General features: G+C 42.2%; 1 protein-coding gene across 4 annotated transcripts in view; it reads right to left on the bottom strand.

The window, feature by feature from the left end:
- The window catches only part of NKAIN2 (sodium/potassium transporting ATPase interacting 2), a 780,527-nt gene that overhangs the window by 105,540 nt on the left and 652,573 nt on the right, over positions 1-22,414 (bottom strand). For all 4 annotated transcript variants that reach the window (XM_073337203.1, XM_073337206.1, XM_073337205.1 and 1 more), the window contains one exon: positions 4,672-4,872. In XM_073337203.1, the coding sequence (XP_073193304.1) occupies positions 4,672-4,872 (201 nt within the window). The remainder of the gene's footprint in view (positions 1-4,671; positions 4,873-22,414) is intronic.

The following is a 22,414-nucleotide window of genomic DNA, read 5'->3' as shown; positions in this document are numbered from 1 at the left end:
GAGAGCAAGAAGATCTAGGGGAAGGGCCTCACTATAGACAGAGGCGCCCCTGAGAGATCAGCAGGACCTGCAAACTCAACACCTGTGGGTATGAAATGCCTGACCCAAAACAAGGATTTAATTGGGGAACAGAAAAAAGATCTCACCTTAAGCTGGGCATATGACCCCCCAGACCAATGAAGTCCAGGCCCAACTCCTGGTACCCTGGCCCTCTAAGAGGGAGTTACTCTGTCTTGCATGTTGAGTACCATGTGCTGGTCACCTAGGGAGGGAGAAAGCAACTGGTTCTATTGGCTGGACATCCACAAACCGGTGAGAGATTATTTTATGTCCTGCCTGGAGTGCCAACTGACAGAGCCCAAGAATACCCCAAGGGCCTCCCAGATACTGATGCGTTTGCAGACACCCCCATTGAGAGAATTGGTATGGACTTGAAAGGCCTGCAGTGTGTAGTGTGCATGGCTATTCCGCTTCTCACAATGAACGCAGCAACCATGGCAGTGGAGCTCATGAAGGTCTTCATGAGGGTGGGAATCCACAAGGAAATAAAAACAGACCAGGCAATGAACTTCATGTCATGACCAATGAAGAACTTGCGTGAGCTGCTGAAAATCAAATCTCTGAGAATCCATCTACCAGCCCCAAACAGATGGGCTAGTTGCATGCTCCAATGGGACCCTGAAGAGGATGCTAAGAAAGTTTGTGGCTAAAGACCCCCACCACTAGGATCACCTTTTATCACCCCTTCTGTTTGCAGTACACAAGGTTCCCCAGACCTTAATGGGGTTCTTGCCCTTCAAGTTGTTGTATGAGAGGCAACCCTGGGAGACCCTAGATCTAGTTTGAGAAACATGGGAGAAGAAAGAGCCCAGGGTCATCAGGGTAATACAGTATGTTTGGCAGCTACTAGAAACGATGACGACACTAGTGTCCTTTGCAAAAGAAAATCTTTTAAGGGCCCAAGAGTATCAGAAGCAAGCTTATGACAAGGGTGTTCACCCACATGAATTCCAGCATCAGAGTATTGCTGCTACTGCCCAACTCTGAGTTAAAGTTCAGGCCAGACAGCACTGGAGTGGACAGCACTCTTGAGTCCTTTCAGGTGATGCACTGGATGGGAGCAGTGGATTACAAGATCTGGCAACCTGGGAAGAGGAAAGAGACCTAGATTTATCACATAAACCTTCTAAAGGCATGGTGGAGGTCTGCTGCACAGAGCAGGGGATCTCTACCCCGTTGAGACCTGTGGACCAGGTCACCAGGGACAATCACCAGCCATAATGTGCCCCAAGGGGAGGGGTATAGCAGTAGGGAGAAGCCCGGGGGATAGCATTAGCTGAACCACAGGTAGCAGACTCTTGCATTATAGAATCCAGTGGAGTGGAAGGGCCTGGGTTCCCCTACCCCATAACCACAAATGGGGCTGCCACCATGGACCGCAACTGCCAGGTGCGGAGGCTTGACCCCCCTCACACTTGTAAATAGAGTTTGTCTGAGTAAGTAGTGAGCAAAAGCTGAGTAACATACCAAAATACCTCACTGATATCAGTAAGTGGACACGCTACTCCAATAAAACCTCTGTTGCTTTGTGAGACATAATGAAGCTAAGGTTCTGAGTTAGCAGTTTCAACTGCAGTATTAACTAGGAATGTGTGGGATGGTTTTGTAGAAATTTCTCCCCCACATCTTTTCCCAAAGCTCAGGGCTTCATACTAAACAGAACAAATCACACATCCTTAGCAGTTCTGCTCTGCTAACTACAGCTGCATGCTGCAGGTGGTGCCTGAAAAATGTTTATTTTGCAGCGCTGCAGGCTGCAGAACTAAAAATGAAATAGATTCCTTTCTTTCTTTTCACATAACTGCGTATGGGGGTGTGGGCGTAGGGGAGGTGGAGAGGTGTGATGATGAACAGCACAGAAAGAAAGTGATAAAATTTAGGCCAAGCTTGGCTTGAAAAGAACCAAACCAGAAACACAGCTGACAACTGAGGCTTAGCTCCTGATTTCTTTTATTTTCAATGAAGCACTGAGGAAAAGCTGACAAGCACAATAGGTGTGGCATTGGGATCTTTGATACTGCACAGTTTCAGAGAGGCAAGTCAAGCATAACAAGCTCACATGAGACCTCCACAATATCTGGGTGAAATCACAAGCGGTCCTTTCAAGAGCAACAACTGTCAACATAAAATCAATCAAGAGATGAGCTTAAAAAGTAATAAAAAATCAACATGGCTATCAGGCAACCATAAATGGGCACAAAGTGACTATCTTAGGCATTTCTAACACCATGGTAGATAAGGATAGTCCTTGTTCTATGAAGGCATATCCTTGCATTTGGTACCTCTCTGATAACTGTTCCTAATTTGGAAGTTTTTACAAGGCTACTTGCTTTCAGTAGCTCAGAATATTGCGAACAGCATTAATCAGAATAGTTCTGTTGCTTCTTCAAAGTTACCAGCTGTATTGGTAGGAAACAGGCCTTGATGTTTATCCGTACTGAATGAAATTCTATCCTCTACGGAAGCCAGCACAAGATCTGGGCATCACTTACGTCCCCCAGTGTTATTCTTAAGACCTATTTTGAATGTATGTGGGATATAAGTGGTGCCCAGGCCTGGGGCTGGTCCTCTGCACAGGGGTGAATCTCTTGACTTTTGAGAGTGTAGGTCAGACTCTTTAATGTTCTCAAGGTACTTTAGATCTGAAAAGGAAAAAATAACTATCTATAAACGAACACTCTTCAGAATGTATAATTACAGATGACTCGCATAATATTTGTAATAGCACATATAAATTCCATAATCTGGCACTATTTGGCTAGATGCCACCAAAACACTTTGTCCAACACAGTTTAGGAAGCTCTCAGGAGAGATCACTTCCCTGGGAACCTTAAGTGCTATGGAGTTCTTGTAGTGCATCAGCAGAACTTCCTTTTGCAAAAATACAGTTCCCTCTAAACCCCTCTATTTAATGTGTAAAAGGATGGGGCCAAGAGCTCTCACTTCTCCCTATGCATAATGTACTTAAGTACTCTTTTCACTAAGTCAGACACACATGAACTGCACAACTTCCTTTAGCTGCACACTTTGCAAACCTAGTAAAAAGTCATAGAAAATGCACTGAATATGTTATGTCACTTTCAAAGAATCATAAAAGTCAGCTCCAATCAGAATTATTTCCTTACTCCTTTTTGAGACATTTATCTGCAAGGAACCCATTTAAGAGCAACCAGTGGTGCTACTGTCCCTGCAAAAGCTAAGATCAACATTAACTTGATACTGGCCAGGAACACAGGGGGAAAAAAACCAAACAAATTTAAAGCAAGTAACCAATTTGTAGGTCGCAATTTACGGTTTTACAGTTAAAGTCCAAGATCCACGTAAGTGCCCATAAAAGGGAATTGAAAGAAAAGATCAACTTCTTTTCACTAACCAGGGATAAATCTGGGCAGAGACTTGGAGATTAGTTTGTTGAAAAGAGAAGAAAACTCTGCTTGTCTAACTTTGTGTTGCAGGTCACCCCGTGGTTCTATTTCTGTATTTACATGCCAAACAGTGGTCATTATTTTTAAGAAAACATTTAAACTATGTGTTATGCAATCCAATATGATGGTTTGGAAAATTGACCCAAATGTTTTCTTTGTAAATGGGTACCTATAATAACTACAGGTATGGTAACATGAGCAGTAATAAAACGCCTAACCATGGTTGGCTAAACTATGCTGGGATTTCAACACAGAATCTGATAGCTTGTCATTCTGTACTTTTTCTGTGGCATGAAAAGCGAGGCCTTATCTAGAAATACAGCTGTGTTCAGACACTGACACCTCTAAAAGATCTGACGTAAAACACACCATGTATTTCTGAATGGGAACAGAACCTATGCTGAACGATATTTTTTCTTTGTTCTTTCACTCAACCCTCATTATTATCCACAAAATTGAGTTCGAAAAAAAATCCTTAACATCGACTTTGGAGATGAGGCTGAGCTACAGACTTTGGGCCTGAACACTATCCTGTCATTACATATTTATGCAAATACACCTGTCTTTATTATTACTTTGTCCCCTCCACCCCAAGCCTATTTGTCTGTTTATCCACAAGTTGCAATTTGTCATAATCCAAGACTGTGCCCTTGCCTGAGCAGGTACTGTCTTTGTTTTACCCATTTGAACATGCTAAACTCAATGGGGACTCAATCATAGTCTCTAAATACTGCGACAATAGAAACAATCATCATTATTATAGGCAGAGCTGGTACCAGCGTCTATAGTTAAAATTGTTGAACACTTTACACTACAAGCCCATTTTCAGTTGCTTATAACTTTGTCACACTTTAAAGGTGAAAATCTGGCCCCACTGAAGACATGGGAATTTTGCTTATTGACATCAATAGAGTGAGAATTTCACAGCCTTTGTGTCATGGCAGAAATTTTCCATGCTTGCTCTATACCCCAAGCTTATTCCCTCCCCCCCCCCCCCCAAAGTTTCAGCAAAAACAACCATTTTGGAGAATGAGTTTACAAAAATATAGGTATCTAAAAATATTTTTCTGAGTGGTTAGATGGACCATAAGAAGTCCCAGTTTTAGACTGGTGAGGCAGGTCAGCCTTCACTATAAGATAAATTCTAGAAAAAGTGCTGGAAGAGAGGTTGATTGTGAACACTTACTGCAAGGAAGATCTGAAGGGAGCTGTGAGCCACTTCTATATACTGGTATTCAAGCAAACACCCTGAGACAGTGATGTAACGATGATCCTCTGGTGCCCATTCTGGGGCTGGAGTCACAGATGTCACTGTACAGCCTGGGCCATTCTCCATCCACCAAGAACGGTGCATTGAGATATTAAAGGTCAGAATAAGATCTGTTTCCTGCAAAAGAAAAAGGGAAGGCAATAATTCTGGAATGGTACTTTGATGGGTCTTGGAGTACCCAGTCACCTTATTACTTCCCTGGCCCCAGCAAGAAGCAGATTTGCTTGCACTTAACTGGGTGTCAGCACTGTTAGACACCCAAGCAGTCTTCTTTGGGCTATGCTAGTCCTTGCTTAGCTTTGGAGGTGAACAATAGGTGTACCCCAGTCCCTGAGGCTCTTCAAAGCATTCCCCTGTAGTGTCCAGCCCTTTCTTCACTGAACACTCACAGAAATACCAATAAATTATTAATAGATGTAATAAACATATCACAGACATGAATCGTATGTGTTGTAGATGGTGGCAAGGACATCAGTCAAAGGTGTTATAGATTATTATAAGCAACCTACTGGCTGCTGGACTTTATAACAATTGATTAACCATTTAGTAACCTTTATAAACATAAAATTGTGTAAAGTGTCAATCTGCACATGTACTCAGTCATGCAAAGAAAAATTGCCGTTAGAAACATCTTTTCAGAACCAAGCTCTCCTACACATCATCCAGAGTAATTTACATTTTTTTCAGCCTATTGATAACATTAATATTTAAGACCCTCAAAGATTTCAATGTAACTATTTAACCAGGTTTACCTATGTGAATTGAATATAATCACCCCATTCTGTAGATACTGTGTGTATTTTCCCCTTCCCTCAAAAATACTCACTTTCCAATTGAATTTAAATCATAGGCTCCTTGTTTGTACTAACTCAACCAAATGTAATTCAATCCAGAGAATTTTGCATAATTTCATGACTGATATATTAATCTGGGCTTGCGTTTGCCACCATCGTGCTGCTGAACATATTTTAAAAAATTGTAGATACTTAAGATACTGTGATGTTGCTGCTGGGTATGTCTTAAAAATCAATTATTAATCTGCACGTACCCACCCGACTACCAGATAGCAGGGCCAGCTGTAAATTTTTTTGCCATCAATAAATACCACGCAATTCCATAAAGGCCTTACAGGTATGGATAGTGCTATCAGTGTGAACAGGGCTATTCATAATAGTAACTTCTATGCCTAGTGGCAACTGTTCAGATAATCAGACCCTATGTGAACATTTGGGCACATAATCAAAGCTGCCAAACCTAGATATATTCAGGTCCAATAAATTGAATACTGTGGTTCAATTTGGCAGACATTTTAAGACAAACTTCATAACACTATGCACACTCACAGCAAAGAAAACTGCCCTTATTTTGCACATATGTTACGCATGTATAATGAGGGTGATGCACTGGAAATAGAGAGGTACAAGACAAAAGATTCTGATTTTATATACTATACATCTATATTGCAGCTGGGAACATGTTTCACAGTACTGGTAGATATAAGCACTAGCTCTGCTTGAACTAGTGCACTAAAAATAGCAGTGTAGTTGGGGTAGCATGGGCAGCAGCTCAGGCTCATTGCCCAAGTATGTACCCAGAGGGTCTGGGCGGGTTTGTATTGAGGAGGCTAGCCCAAACTGCCACCCATGCTATCTTGCTACCCTGCTATTTTTAGCATGCTAACGGGAGCACAGTTAGCATGCATCTGTCTACCCACACCAGGAAGCGCCTTCCCAGCTACAGTGTAGACATACCCATGTGTTTCGAGCCATAACCCATATTGAAATAAACAGAATTGAAAATCTAGTGTGTGGGGGAATATTTGAATATAGAAACAACAGAGGCAAAAGTAATACAATGAAGTAGAGAATCCTAACACTTTATATTAAAATTACTCCAAAAGGAAACCAATTTTTCTCAGTACCTCAGTTGTCCCAAGCATTGTAAAACAACATCTGGAATGATGAATCGTCTTTATGTGCCCAGAACATCTGCCTCAGTAATAGCTTTTTGATTGCCTTTTCTTCACAAGAAAATTGAAAGTCCCCCCTACCTGGCATACAGAGGCTGGAACAGAGGTGAAGATCTCACCCCACCAATATCTCTGCTGAAGTTAAGTTAATGGATTTATACTGGTATGAGTGAAATCAAATTTCATCACATTATTGTCAGAAGAGTTTTTCCTCTTTAAGTCACTGTAGCTACCGTGGGAAATTCTTAACCTTTCTACTCTCTTATCAGAGAAGCAGTAAGAATGAATAGGATTAATTGTTTCATTCTATTTTATAGCTTGCAGTGAACTCAGAAGTATCATGATCAACCAAAATTTGTAAGAAAATAAAATGAGAAGTGCAAAATGAACTCTGAAAAATAATACCAAAAAATCAATAATACAAAGAAATCAAGATATGGAATATTTTTTTACTGTGTGTAAAGCTGGAAGTTAAAAAAAAAGAGCAAGGGAGGCTGGTCATAGAAGGGCAAAATTCAACCATTGTGTAAGTGGCCACCTGGCTGCATTGATCTGCAGACTTATAAATGTGAAGTGCAAGTAAAATTCCAAATGGCATAGATAATATAATTACACATTAAAATTTGCATAATTACATATGCAAAGAAAACATTGCACATTCCAACCTTCTTCCATTGCTAAACCTATCCCCTAAAGCTTCACAGGAATGATTCTCTATTATGCTTAACAGGTTTTTTTTCCAAAATAACAGTTTTTGGCATTTTATTTGAAAGCTGTGATTAGTATTAAATAAAATTGCTTCAGACAAGGATAGACATTTTGGGTCCATCAGTAAAAAAAATAAAAAAAGAAAGCTTGAGCAAGTGCAGAACACCACAGTGGGTGTGAGCAGAACTGGGTTTAACTTCTAGATCTGCCAAAGACTTGCTTTGGGTCCCTGAGCAAATCACTGAACTTCTGCATTGGCTGTTTGTTTTCCTCATCTATAAAATGGGGGGATACCTATCACAGAGAAGTGTTGGAAGATTTCAGTTTCAAAAAACCAAAACAGAACCCCAACTTTGAGATCCTTGGGTGGAAGGTCCTAAAAAGTGCTGAATATCAATAAGATTTTAAAACTGCAAAGCTGAGTCAACAACTAAGAGATATTTATTTTAAGAAGCAAAAAGAGGTGATAAGCCAAATGGGATCCTGGTTTCAGCAAATACATCCAAATGTCCCAACACAAATCTGAATATAATAGGCCTGACTTTGATCTCTAACTGTTGTAAGAGGAGTTACAGGAGTAACTCTATTGAATTCAAGGGTATTACCATATAAAACAGGCACAAGTGGGCTCAGAATCAGGCCCAGAGTCCATTATGTCTCCAACAACACAAAATGAACTAGTTAGTAAACCAGTGTGCAAAGTAAGACTAAGTGGCAGATCTGCAGCTGATGTAAATTATCATAGGCGCATGGGCCTCATTTGATAATTTACACCAGCTGAGGATCTGGCCCTTAAGTGTATGTTATTTCATCTACAGGCAGATGAGACAAGCATCCACAGTTGGTGGGTGGCGAAGGACCACTATGCGTGTGAAAGGTTCTAATGACAAAACAGGTGAGCTCTGAAGAACTGTGTAAGTCAGTCTGAGGATGGACGCATTCATCGCTAACATCCATTATGCAGAAGCACTGAGAATTCTTCATGAAAAGCTCCTCTCACTATTTACACACGTTATTATGCACACTGTTTGAATACAGTTTTAGTGGGCATAGAAAAAGTCTACAAAAGCAGCAAGGGATTTTTTTTATCCTCTTATGAATTTCCTGTATGTGTTCTTTTCAACATCTGTGGTTCAGATGCTATTCAGAGAAATGCTGAGAAGTAGCCTGATAAGCCTTGAAGCTGTGGAACTTAACAGGAACGTTGAGACATGCTGGGCATGCCGATACGGTATTGTTCACAGCCTGTATGTCAAGGAAGATTTTATTATCCTAATTCATCAAACAGTTGCTTCCTCTTATGGACACAAATACATCTGTACAAGCTTTATTGACTATTACTGTAAAGCCTGGTGATATTTACAAAACCTGTTAAGAAAAATTAAACTAGATTTTGTTTATGCACCAAGAAAGAGAAACTGGGAAAGAATATTTGGAAAGGTATCTTTGTTGTCATTCTTGAAATGACAAAAGATATTTGATGTGGACATGGGAGGATTACATAACAAAGCTATAGTCTGGAGATTCCAGAGAGGCATTATAAACTCAGATGTTTTTGAAACGAGTCTGTCTATGAAATTATAATTTCAGTTTATCCTAGTTTTCTCTAAACCACACTGATCACTGATAGTTATGTGACTAGTTTAAGACTTTGGGCTCCAGCTTAACCCCTCAGTGCATAACAATTTATGCTGAAGATGACACTAGTGAAAGGTCCCTGAAATGGACTGTCCACCAAAGGAGTACATTGCATTGTCAGAAAACGGTCACAACCTCTCTTGCACTAGGGGACAGTAAAAGGGCAGCACATGGACAGAGATGGTCAGGAGTTATAGTGAGTCAACTTTTCCATTACAATGGTTCCCCTATGGAGTTCTGGCATTGGTGAGAGCAGCTTATTCTAGAGACAACCCCAAGAGAAGGCAGCAAGTAGTGGTACTTCAGAGCAGCTCCCTCATAGGGAGCAACAAATTTTGCTGGTACAAGGAGATATAATTTCTACCTTCCTGTATCAACTTCAGTTAATGTGGCCATCGTGTCATGGGAAATCAGATGCTTTCATTGTTCTAATTAGGAATTGCTGAAATCTGTGCAAGCCTGCAAGGTCTCAATACAAGTTTTGTCAAATACAGCAGGGCAACCCCACTTGTTTAATTTTTCAAACACACACTATCAAGAGCAGGCTGCTTGGAGACTGAATGATCACATGCAGTTTCACTGATAAAAATCAACCTCTAAAAGCTTCTATAGTTCTGGGTGTTTTGGATGCACAGAGGCCTCTCCAGACAGCTTTTTCTCCTGTTATCTCACATTCCCACTTCTACTAGTTCTCATTGGGCAGTATCGTTTTCATCATGCAAGCAGACCTTTTTCTCTCTAAAGAAACATCTATATTCATCTGTGGGGCAAAACAATGTAAAGCAGCCTGGCATCTGTTCCCATAGGCAGACCTTTCTGTTGTTCTTCAGTGTGTCTAAATATTAGTAATGTGCACAGAAATTCACTCTTGTTACAGTGTGTACGGTAACACCCATTGTTTCATGTTCTCTGTGTATATAAAATCTCCCCACTGTATTTTCTACTGCATGCATCCAATGAAGTGAGCTGTAGCTCATGAAAGCTTATGCTCAAATAAATTTGTTAGTCTCTAAGGTGCCACAAGTCCTCCTTTTCTTTTTGCGGATGCAGACTAACACGGCTGCTACTCTGAAACCTGTCATTATGCAACGCACTGAATTTAGCCGTATGGAGTGGAAATCTATTAGCTTCATGAAAAAACTCATACAGATACAGACGGACATCATCTTCCTTTCCAAATGCAAACAGATGGACATCATACCAAAAGGACTGACGGTAAAAAATCCATTACAATCTACATACCACACAGACTATGGGGACAGCTTGTGCCTCAAAGAAACTGCGGAACCACCTGATCAACATCCTATACAGCAAACAGGGAAAGATTAAGAATGCGCTCTCAAAACTGGATACTCCTAAAAAAAACAATCTTCCACACAAACTTCCTTGTGGCTGGACTTTACAAAAACTAGACAAGCCATTTACAACACACACTTTGCTTCTCTACAAAAGAAAAAGGACACTAAACTATCTAAACTACTACATGCAACAAGGGGCCACAACATAACCTCAGCTGTGCAGAACACAATGCCATCCGCAGCCTCAGAAACAACTCTGACATCATAATCAAAAAGGCTGACAAAGGAGGTGCTGTCGTCATCATGAATAGGTCAGAATATGAACAAGAGGCTGCTAGGCAGCTATCCAATACCACATTCTACAAGCCATTACCCACTGAGGGTTACAAAAAGAAACTACACCATCTGCTCAAGAAATTCCCTGAAAAAGCACAAGAACAAATCCGCACAGACACATCTCTAGAACTCCGACCAGGGGTATTCTACCTGCTACCCAAGATTCATAAACCTGGAAAGCCTGGAAGCCCCATCATCTCAGGCATTGACACCCTGACAGCAGGATTGTCTGGCTATGTAGACTCCCTCCTCAGGCCCTATGCTACCAGCGCTCCTAGCTATCTTCGAGACACCACTGACTTCCTGAGGAAACTACAATCCATCGGTGACCTTCCTGAAAAAAACCTAGCCACTATGGATGTAGAAGACCTCTACACCAACATTCCACACAAAGATAGACTACAGGCCGTCAGGAACAGTATCCCTGATAATGTCACAGCAAACCTGGTGGCTGAACTTTGTGACTTTGTCCTCACCCATAACTATTTCATATTTGGGGACAATGTATACCTTCAAATCAGTGGCGCTGCTATGGGTACCCGCATGGCCCCACCGTATGCCAACATTTTTATGGCTGACTTAGAACAACGCTTCCTCAGCTCTCGTCCCCTAATGCCCCGACTCTCCTTGTGCTACACTGATGACATCTTCATCATCTGGACCCATGGAAAAGAAGCCCTTGAGGAATTCCACCATGATTTCAACAATTTCCATCCCACCATCAACCTCAGCCTGGACCAGTCCACACAAGAGATCCACTTCCTGGACACCACGCTGCTAATAAGCAATGGTCACATAAACACCACCCTATACCGGAAACCGACTGACCGCTATGCTTACCTACATGCCTCCAGCTTTCACCCAGACCACACCACACGATCCATCGTCTACAGCCAAGCTCTACGATACAACCGCATTTGCTCCAACCCCTCAGACAGAGACAAATACCTACAAGATTTCAATCAAGCGGTCTTACAACTACAATACCCACCTGAAGTGAAGAACCAGATTGACAGAGCCAGAAGAGTACCCAGAAGTTACCTACTACAGGACAGGCCCAACAAAGAAAATAACAGAATGCCACTAGCCATCACCTTCAGCCCCCAACTAAAACCTCTCCAACACATCATCGAGGATCTACAACCTATCCTGAAGGATGACCCATCACTCTCACAGATCTTGGGAGACAGGCCAGTCCTTGCTTAAAGACAAGGACTTCACTTCTTCACTAACAAGGTCAGCTCCCAGACTGCTGCGCTGGGCATCACAACATGGGGAATAGATGGCTAGCCCTCTGTAGAGAAAGAGGTGGTTAGGGACTATTTAGAAAAGCTGGACGTGCACAAGTCCATGGGGCCGGACGAGTTGCATCCGAGAGTGCTAAAGGAACTGGCGGCTGTGATTGCAGAGCCATTGGCCATTATCTTTGAAAACTCGTGGCGAACGGGGGAAGTCCCGGATGACTGGAAAAAGGCTAATGTAGTGCCAATCTTTAAAAAAGGGAAGAAGGAGGATCCTGGGAACTACAGGCCAGTCAGCCTCACTTCAGTCCCCGGAAAAATCATGGAGCAGGTCCTCAAAGAATCAATCCTGAAGCACTTACATGAGAGGAAAGTGATCAGGAACAGTCAGCATGGATTCACCAAGGGAAGGTCATGCCTGACTAATCTAATCGCCTTCTATGATGAGATTACTGGTTCTGTGGATGAAGGGAAAGCAGTGGATGTATTGTATCTTGACTTTAGCAAAGCTTTTGACACGGTCTCCCACAGTATTCTTGTCAGCAAGTTAAAGAAGTATGGGCTGGATGAATGCACTATAAGGTGGGTAAAAGTTGGCTAGATTGTCAGGCTCAACGGGTAGTGATCAATGGCTCCATGTCTAGTTGGCAGCCGGTGTCAAGTGAAGTGCCCCAGGGGTCGGTCCTGGGGCCGGTTTTGTTCAATATCTTCATAAATGATCTGGAGGATGGTGTGGATTGTACTCTCAGCAAATTTGCGGATGATACTAAACTGGGAGGAGTGGTAGATACGCTGGAGGGCAGGGATAGGATACAGAAGGACCTAGACAAATTGGAGGATTGGGCCAAAAGAAATCTGATGAGGTTCAATAAGGATAAGTGCAGGGTCCTGCACTTAGGACGGAAGAACCCAATGCACAGCTACAGACTAGGGACCGAATGGCTAGGCAGCAGTTCTGTGGAAAAGGACCTACGGGTGACAGTGGACGAGAAGCTGCATATGAGTCAGCAGTGTGCCCTTGTTGCCAAGAAGGCCAATGGCATTTTGGGATGTATAAGTAGGGGCATAGCGAGCAGATCGAGGGACGTCCCCCTCTATTCGACATTGGTGAGGCCTCATCTGGAGTACTGTGTCCAGTTTTGGGCCCCACACTACAAGAAGGATGTGGATAAATTGGAAAGAGTCCAGCGAAGGGCAACAAAAATGATTAGGGGTCTGGAACACATGACTTATGAGGAGAGGCTGAGGGAACTGGGGTTGTTTAGTCTGCAGAAGAGAAGAATGAGGGGGGATTTGATAGCTGCTTTCAGCTACCTGAGAGGTGGTTCCAGAGAGGATGGTTCTAGACTATTCTCAGTGGTGGAAGAGGACAGGACAAGGATTAATGGTCTCAAGTTGCAGTGGGGGAGGTTTCGGTTGGATATTAGGAAAAACTTTTTCACTAGGAGGGTGGTGAAACACTGGAATGCGTTGCCTAGGGAGGTGGTGGAATCTCCTTCCTTAGAAGTTTTTAAGGTCAGGCTTGACAAAGCCGTGGCTGGGATGATTTAATGGGGGATTGGTCCTGCTTTTGAGCAGGGGGTTGGACTAGATGACCTCCTGAGGTCCCTTCCAACCCTGATATTATATGATTCTATGACAGTCCCCCAACCTGAAGCAAATACTCACCAGCAACCACACACCACACAACAAAAACACTAACCCAGGAACCTATCCTTGCAACAAAGCCCGTTGTCAACTGTGTCCACATATCTATTCAGGGGTCACCATCATAGGGCCTAATCACATCAGCCACACTATCAGAGGCTCGTTCACCTGCACATCTACCAATGTGATCTATGCCATCATGTGCCAGCAATGCCCCTCTGCCATGTACATTGGCCAAACTGGATCGTCTCTACGTAAAAGAATAAATGGACACAAATCAGACGTCAAGAATTATAACATTCAAAAACCAGTCGAAGAACACCTCAATCTCGTTGGTTACTCGATTACAGACCTAAAAGTGGCAATTCTTCAACAAAAAAACTTCAAAAACGGACTCCGACGAGAGACTGCTGAATTGGAATTAATTTGCAAACTGGACACAATTAACTTGGGCTTGAATAAAGACTGGGAGTGGATGTGTCATTACACAAAGTAAAACTATTTTCCCATGTTTATTCCCTCCCCCCCGCCCGCTACTGTTCCTCACACGTTCTTGCCAGCTGCTGGAAATGGCCCACCTTGATTATCACTGCAAAAGGTTTTCTCCTCTTCCCCCTCCTCCCGCTCTCCTGCTCGTAATAACTCACCTTACCTGATCACTCTCGTTACAGTGTGTATGGTAACACCCATTGTTTCATGTTCTCTGTGTATATAAAATCTCCCCACTGTATTTTCTACTGCATGCATCCGATGAAGTGAGCTGTAGCTCATGAAAGCTTATGCTCAAATAAATTTGTTAGTCTCTAAGGTGCCACAGGTACTCCTTTTCTTTTTATGGAATATGACTGATTTATCTTTTTAAAATTGGAACTGTAAATGTTATTAATCAGAAATGTATAGGAATGAAGTAATCACATCAGAAAGTTTCATATTCATATAAAATTACTATATAATGACATCACTGCCTTATTCCCGTATAGAGATCATGGATTTCTAATTGCACACTTTCGTTTCTCCTGTTGCATACTCATTGATCTCTGTCACTCCTTTCTCTTGCACATGGATCTTTGGGTCCCTTTCTTTGATTTGGTATTTATTATTAGTATATTTTATATTTGATTTGATTTCTTTGATATTTGGGAGTCAGATAACCATAACATACTGGCCCTGAATCTCCTCTCACACAACCAGTTTTACATCAGTACGAATCTGTTATTTTTCAGTGGTATTATTCCTGATTTTCATTTGTGCAAGAGAGAAGAATCAGGACCATTGTATGGCCATCTAATTGCCGATTGATAAACAGAGATATCAGAAGCTCGTTCATCAGTATGTTTCACCAATGTGCTATTAAGAAGTTCCCCAAATTTATCTAAAGTTCTAGGGATGGTATTCTTCCAAGGAGCCCACTAAATCACATTAAAAGATATTAAGAAATATGGGGATGACTGAGCCCCTTTGAAATTGCTAAAGAAATTACAAAATTCTCAGAACACTGAATAATTTTGTCACTTGGTACAGCAGAATACTAATGTTTTGGCCACTCCCATCAACACTGTCCTGAAGTCTTTTGAGCTATGATTAGTGCAATCTCAATAACATCGTAGTTCTACCTTTTGATGGAACAAGTACATTCAACATGGCTAAGATTTCTGGTCTGTTCTAGGAAAACTCATAAAAAGATTTAACTCTAGCATATTTAGTGCCATCAGTCAAGAAGCAGACTATTATTGTGGGAGAGTTCAGCTTCACCATAGGCTTGGCAATATGTTCGGCAAATGATCCGCATAGCTCCCCTCTGAAAAATATCACAAGGAAATATTATAATATCTCACAATTTGTGCTATGGGAACCTAGAAGCTTTGTTGATGCAGCTGTACAGTGGGCCTGATTCCACTCACACCAGTTTTATCCAGGTATAACACCACTGATTTAAATGGAATTACTCATGATTGACACCCATGTACATGACTTCAGGATAGAACCTTTGTCTTTTGGTATCTTCTTAGCCCATCAGTAGCAAAATATAGAATACTGTAAATTCTGTGGAGAAGTATTTTCAAACATGGACACCTTACTTAAGGTACCAGGTTCTATATTTGGACGCTCAAATCAGCTACTAGGTGTCCAGATACCTATTTTAGGGAGTTATGTTTCTGTTTCAGTGTGAAAATGTGAAACCAAGTGGCCTAATTTAGACTGATAATTGGGCTTTGTGCACTTCTTTTTTCTTAAATGAGAACAGAACTTAATAGAGAGAATCAGGACACCATCCAATGCTTATAGTCTGCACCATCATTCTTCCCACATCAGAGTTATATTTTAGAAAACACAATTAACAATGGATTTCAGAACTTTTCTAAATTCAGTCTTCTTTTGCATCTCTTTCCAACATGAAGAGAAACATGTGAAAGACTTTCAGGGTGTTAGTTGTTTACTAATAATTAAAACTGAGAGTCCACTGGCTTATAGCAGTATTAATGTTTCTCATGTGCCGTGTAGAAGGGCTTTTAAAAACATTTTAGTTGTACTTTATTTTCAGGATAGTTGCTATGTTTCTTGTCTTGGTTTATCCAGGCAAATATGTAGATCAATAGTGCTTAGAATTTGCCGAGACAAACATAAATAACCTCCTAATTCTAAATAAAACACTTCTAAGGACATGGTTTTATTACCTTTGGACAACATCCAAAAGATTGGTCTAGCTTCCTCTTCCAACTGGGACAAAGTTAGTTGGCTGCTGAGGCTGCTGATGGAAAAGTCTAAGCCAGGAGAAAAATATTGAAGTCTTCCCCTTCTGTAGTGATTCATTTGCTATATTGGCTAAAATATTATTTCTACACTGTGCCAAAAGCACTCTGCTTGATCAGCTCTATCCAATCCAGAGTTCTAGTTTTAGCCCAACACAAAATCTTTTCCCCAGCTATGCCTCCAGTACTAGTGGGCCACAAAGGAGTGTCACAGAGCTGCTATTAGGAGTCCTTGTGGCACCATAGAGACTAACAAATTTATTTGGGCATAAGCTTTCGTAGGCTAGAACCCACTTCATCAGATGCATGGAGTGGATGAAGTGGGTTCTAGCCCACGAAAGCTTATGTCCAAATAAATTTGTTAGTCTCTAAGGTGCCACAATGACTCCTCGTTGTTTTTGCTGATACAGACTAACATGGCTACCACTCTGAGAGCTGCTATTACAGCTCTCCACCAACTGGAAATTCTCCCCATGTAGGAGAATACATGGATATTTGGTGAGGTCTGCCTGCTTTATGGTCCCTTTGCACTGGTTGGAGTGGCACAAGGAGAACGGAGAATTCCAGGTCTTTAGGGCTCCCAGTGGGGGCAAGGCAAATGTTTGTGACAGAATACTAGACTGAAACTTGGATTACACATGAGCACAAAGGAGTAAGAAGGAGCAAGGACTCCCCTTAGGTCTTTATATAGCTTGCCTAGACTTTGGGTCTGGGCACGTAGAAGTAAGGAAGTTCTGTGCCATGGCTTATTCCCACTGCCCCTCGAGTGAGTGGGTAGAGGGGATGGAGAACCGGTGGAGACTTAGGGCTTGTCTTCACATGCAAGTTTAATCCAGAATAAGGTAGGGTGTGAATTTAAAGCAGATTAACCATTTCTGATTAAACAACGAGGAGTCCTTGTGGCACCTTAGAGACTAACAAATTTATTTGGGCATAAGCTTTCGTGGGCTAGAACCCACTTCATTAGATGCATATTAACTACATGTGGATGCTGTTATTCCTTCCAGTGTGGATTAAGCTAATTCGGAATAATTGATGACTTATTATGGAATAGAAGCATCCACACATGGAGTTAATCAGAAATAACGGAACAGAAATAGCTATTCCTGAATAACTCCCTGTGCAGGCAAGCCCATCTCCACCACTTGCTGACCAACTCAGATGAACCAGTGGAGAGTTGTTGTCACTTGCTGCTGTACTGGACAGTAGCAAATTACTACCCTCCAAAGAAAGGAGCTACTTAGAGGCTGAGCCTAAAAGCACAATCTAACCCTAAGGTTGTTAGGAGCAATTATGTTCAATAGTGAGTTAACTGGGTTAACAAAGAATATTCATGGGAAAAAACCCAACAAATCTAGAGTTTTGTCATGGAACTCATTTTCTATCTGCTCTGCAGAGTGGAATACACATTGGTTTTAAACCATCAGTTAAATATTATTAAATGCTGTTAAAAATGTGTAATTGTAAACTGATGGATACTTGTTTTTTCCTAATTTCCAATAACATCATAAGTGGGCATGCCAGTCCTGCAGCCCTGTGCACCAGGTGTGGCTCTGCAGCACCCTGCCTCCATTTCCCCCTTCAAGGAGCTCCTTAAATAGGCTCTGTAGAGGCTTGGAAGAAGAGCCTTGGAGGTGAGAGAAAATGCCAGACCTAACTATGGACTTTTTCCTTGTCTTGTTGGAAGAGACTTTAGTTTGGGACTCTGGGTTGTTGTAGGGTGACCACCCGTCCCAAATTGGGCGGGATAGTCCTGAAATGCAGAGTTTAAGTCCTGGCCCCAGGACGAATGACTCCAGTACAGCATTTGTCCTGGATGCCCTACAGCACCACCCCGTGCCTGCCTGAGACTCAGGGGCAGCACCAGCCTCTTCCTGGTGGGGGTGGGGCTGGGGCTGAGGTGGGCCTTAGTCCCCGCCCCTTGCCACAAGACCCCACACCCTGTTCCTCGTCTCCCCCCCGCCCAAGGTCCCATCCCATTTGTGTAAGTCAGAAGCCAGAGCTGGGAAGTGGTAAGAGCTGCCCAGGGAGTCTGGGCTGCTATGGGGAGCCCCAGACCCTCCACCTGCCCTGGACGGTGTGCCCCGGGGAACAGGGACATCGGCACCCCCCCCCCCCACAGGACAGGTGTAGGGTCTGGGGCGCTCCACAGCAGCCCGGGCTCCCTGGGTAGCTCTTACCATGACCCGGCTCTGGCTTCCAGCCTGACCAGGAGGCAAGGCCTCAGGAGGAAGAGGAGTGGAGGGCAGGGAGGGGCAGGGCTGCTTTTGTCTTTTGAAAAGGTGGTCACCCTAGGTTGTTGTAAACTAGTTCTGGTATTAAACTATCCCAAGGTAGGGGTACTGTTATCCAGAGAAAGCCTTATTTCTTGAAGGTCCCTGAACAAGAGGAAAACCAGAGGTGGGGAGCTTGAAGGGACAACCCTGGCCAGGAGGGGCTGCTCAGTAAGCAGCAGTTCTGTTACATATTGGCATAGTCAGAGGATCCCAAACCCCCCTTCAACTAAAAAGGAGAGTTGATATAGAAGAGATAATTTCCTCCATCTCTTCTTATGGTTATCTGCCTATTAGTACAGCAAAAGCAAAAGACTCAGATCTTCTCCTGCTGCTTTTGCAAAGCCAACAAAAGCAGCAGGAGGTACAGCTGGTCACCCAGCAGCAGTGGCAGGAGTCCTAATGTCAGCAGCAGGAGCAGTTTCTGCCGCAACACGGCAGATGGGCCCAGAATATCTGGAAGGATTGGGACAGGGCAGGCCGAGCCTGGCACTGGCAAAGTAGGACCTGGAAGATGTTGCTGAGGCCTCTCTCTGCATCTTTGAGCAGGTTGCCTGGGCTGCTGGCTGGGAAGACTCCACTGGGTTGCCAGGGTGATGCCATTTCTGACTAGAGAAGCTAAAACTGTTCATAGAAACTTGAGTGATATAGTTGAGCTTGTACGGCAAATGGAAAGCAGCTTAGTTTGGCAGGGGTTCATGACTGAAGCATACCGGCATAAATTCCACACAGAGCCATGTCCACAGGGAGCCTGACCCTATACAGCAGGCCAGAGGTTGCGAGACCTAGCTGCCCAGTGTCTGAATCCAGAGACAATCTTGGTGGTGGTTGTCATGGATCTAATTGTTTTAGAACAATTTCAACCACTTGTAGGTTTCAGCTGGCAGTTCTTTCCAATAGAACTTACCCTGGTGGGGACAAGGTTCAAAAAGGGGAGGGTATGTAACAAGGTGGGGTTCATAGTAAGCAGCAGTCCTGTTACAGGAGCTAATACTGTTTTTGATTCAGTCAGCCTCATCTACCTCTGCCAAGTATTCCCATTCCTTCCTTTGCACATACTTCTGACATATCCTGCCACCAAATCCATTTTATGAGCTGGAAATGAGCTGTAGGGGGGCAGGTCACCCTGGGAAACAATTATAAGGATGGAGAAGTAGTCTGGAACCCAGAATAGCTCTGATCAGGCTATTGGCCAAGAAGACATGGATAGGAACATAAGAACTTAAGAACGGCCATACTGGGTCAGACCAAAGGTCCATCTAGCCCAGTATTCTGTCTTCTGACAGTGGCCAATGCCAGGTGCCCCAGAGGGAATGAAAAGAACAGGTAATTATCAAGTGATTCATCCCCTGTTGCCCATTCCCAGCTTCTGGCAAATAGAGGCTAGGGACACAGTTATACCTAGCCTTTACATTCTGAAAAGTATAACTATCTTCTTTAGGTTGCTCTTTAAAAGGTTCATTTTATTTTTTAAATCAACAAGGCAATAGTTGTTGGGATATGTTAAATGACTCTGACAAACTTTAGCCCATAAAAAGTTCATTCCTGTCCTTGGAGGTGTTGAAGTTTTGCACAGTGCCTAAGGCTATATTGAGACTTGATATATCAAACTCATTTCACTTTACATGCAGTAATTAATTTAACAGTAAGTGAAACTGCTCTTTCTTTGTGTGGTGCTACACTACGTCACTTAGTAATGATCACAGCTTTAGTTTTATTAAAAGTAATTTGATTATCTACTGCTTGAGTCTCCACTCTCCTCTGACTATGGATTTAAGATATAAGCATATTTTAGACTGCAGTGTGAAATAAGGAGGATGTGTATTGGCTGCTTCCTGCATTTGTGTGCTTTTCTGGTTATATTTGGAATAACATTTGAAATGTTTTCACAACAAATGAGATTCACAATTCCTCCTACACTGTAGGCACTGTCCACAAAGACTAAAGCATACGTTTGAAAAAAACAAAAGTTCATAGGAGACATAACTATGACCTCAAAGAAACTGACATTAGCAAATTATAATCATCTTTTGAGCTGTGGCTAATGCATTACAACCCCAAACAAATATTTATGGTTACTTTAATACTCTAACCTCCTGAGACTCTGATCATTCTAGGTCAGCTTGAAGCATGATGTTCCATACAAGGTATGTACACTTTCCATTATTTTTCATAAGTACATGTTAAGGAATGCTATGAACCCAGTGAGCCAGATCCTCTGCTGGTTTCAATGAGAACATGTCCATTGAAGCCAATTAAACAATTCCAGTTTACATCAGCTGAGGAACTGGTGCAGAGGACAAGATTCTGTCATCCTTCTACATATTGACTTGTTCATTACTCTGTGCATAGTCGCAGTGAAATCCAGGGGAATACTTGGAGGGTAAGGGAATACAAAATACAAGGGTGGCAGAATCCGCCCCATAATAAATAAAAGCAACCACTCTCTTGCAAGCCTAATATTCATCACCACATGTATATTGTTATCAGCTATATGACATGGAGAACTTAGTGTGTCACACAGAAGAAATAACAGACAGAGCCAGGAAACTGATAGGTGTGGTATTAGATTACTAGAGACAGTTGTGGGCTGAGATCATTGAATTAAAATTAAATTAATTTAAAAAATAAATTAAAAAAAGTAAACTAAAATAATATATATGGATTGAAAACACTTACATTTAAATTTCATATACACATGCATTTTGATCTCAGATATTATCTTGTAAAAGTAGCTATGTCCCTTGAGCACAAATGAAAAGCAAATGCTTTTACAAGATGAATAGAAACTCAGGGTGCCATTTATCAGAGATTAGAATCTGGTTTTCTCTCACATCCCTCCACTCCTTATTTCCATATATACTCCCGTAAGAAATTAATTCCTGGATCAAGTATTCTTTAATGATGCAGTTCACGTGAATTGTCAGCTTCACTGGCAGAATGGTGAGGGTTACATTGTACATAGGTGAATGTAGTATACAGTCTTGAATCATCTCATGACATTCATGTATTGATGCTTCCCTTCATCTGACAATGTTGTGAAGAGGGAAATCACCTTTCAGTTCTGATGTACACAGGCTTACTTCAGAACAGTTATTATGCTGGGGATCTCACTCTTTCTCCACCCAGAAACCCTAAACCAAATCAACCTTTCTTGTCATAACTCCAATTTCATAATAGTTTGTACTTACATTTGCTAGGCTGTCAAAGACACTGGAGAGGAGAGTTTTCCACCATGCTGGGAAGTACTTTGTCCTCCCCCACAGGAAGACATCAGGGCAGAATGGAGGAGGATTGTGTTGGGATGGAGATCCATGTGTCATGGTGGTGTCTCCCATAGGTTTGAGAGGCATATAAATGTTGAACTTTTTGAGTTCCTGCATCAATCTTTTTATATATAATTTTTCTTTACTGAGGATGGTTTACAGTGTGCTTTTACATGTAGTTTGGTCATGTTAAAACTGGGGTGCGGATTTTTAAAAAAAATCCTCTTGGCAGCATAGTGTACATGTGATAAAAAATAAGTTATGCCTTGTGGTGGGTGGTATCCTGATGGGAAATGGGCTGAATTAACTGCTGTCACACACCTTAACAATGACCAAAATACCCAGTCTCAGTCTTGCTTCCCTTTATCATTCTGTCCAAAATTCTGGTTTAAAACCCATGTCTCCCCAAGTGGCTTCCTTCTTGGTAGCTTGCTTCATCCTCATGTAAGGAGAGGAAGAGAAAATTGTAGTGGCAGTACCACCTGGGTTAACTCTTCAGTGAAGGTATACCTGGAAACACCAGAATAACTGTG

The sequence above is a fragment of the Lepidochelys kempii genome, chromosome 3, assembly GCF_965140265.1.
Source record: "Lepidochelys kempii isolate rLepKem1 chromosome 3, rLepKem1.hap2, whole genome shotgun sequence".
NCBI lineage: Eukaryota > Metazoa > Chordata > Testudines > Cheloniidae > Lepidochelys > Lepidochelys kempii.
The sequence above is the reverse complement of the archived record's forward strand: the minus strand, read 5'-3'. Positions and strand labels throughout refer to the sequence as shown.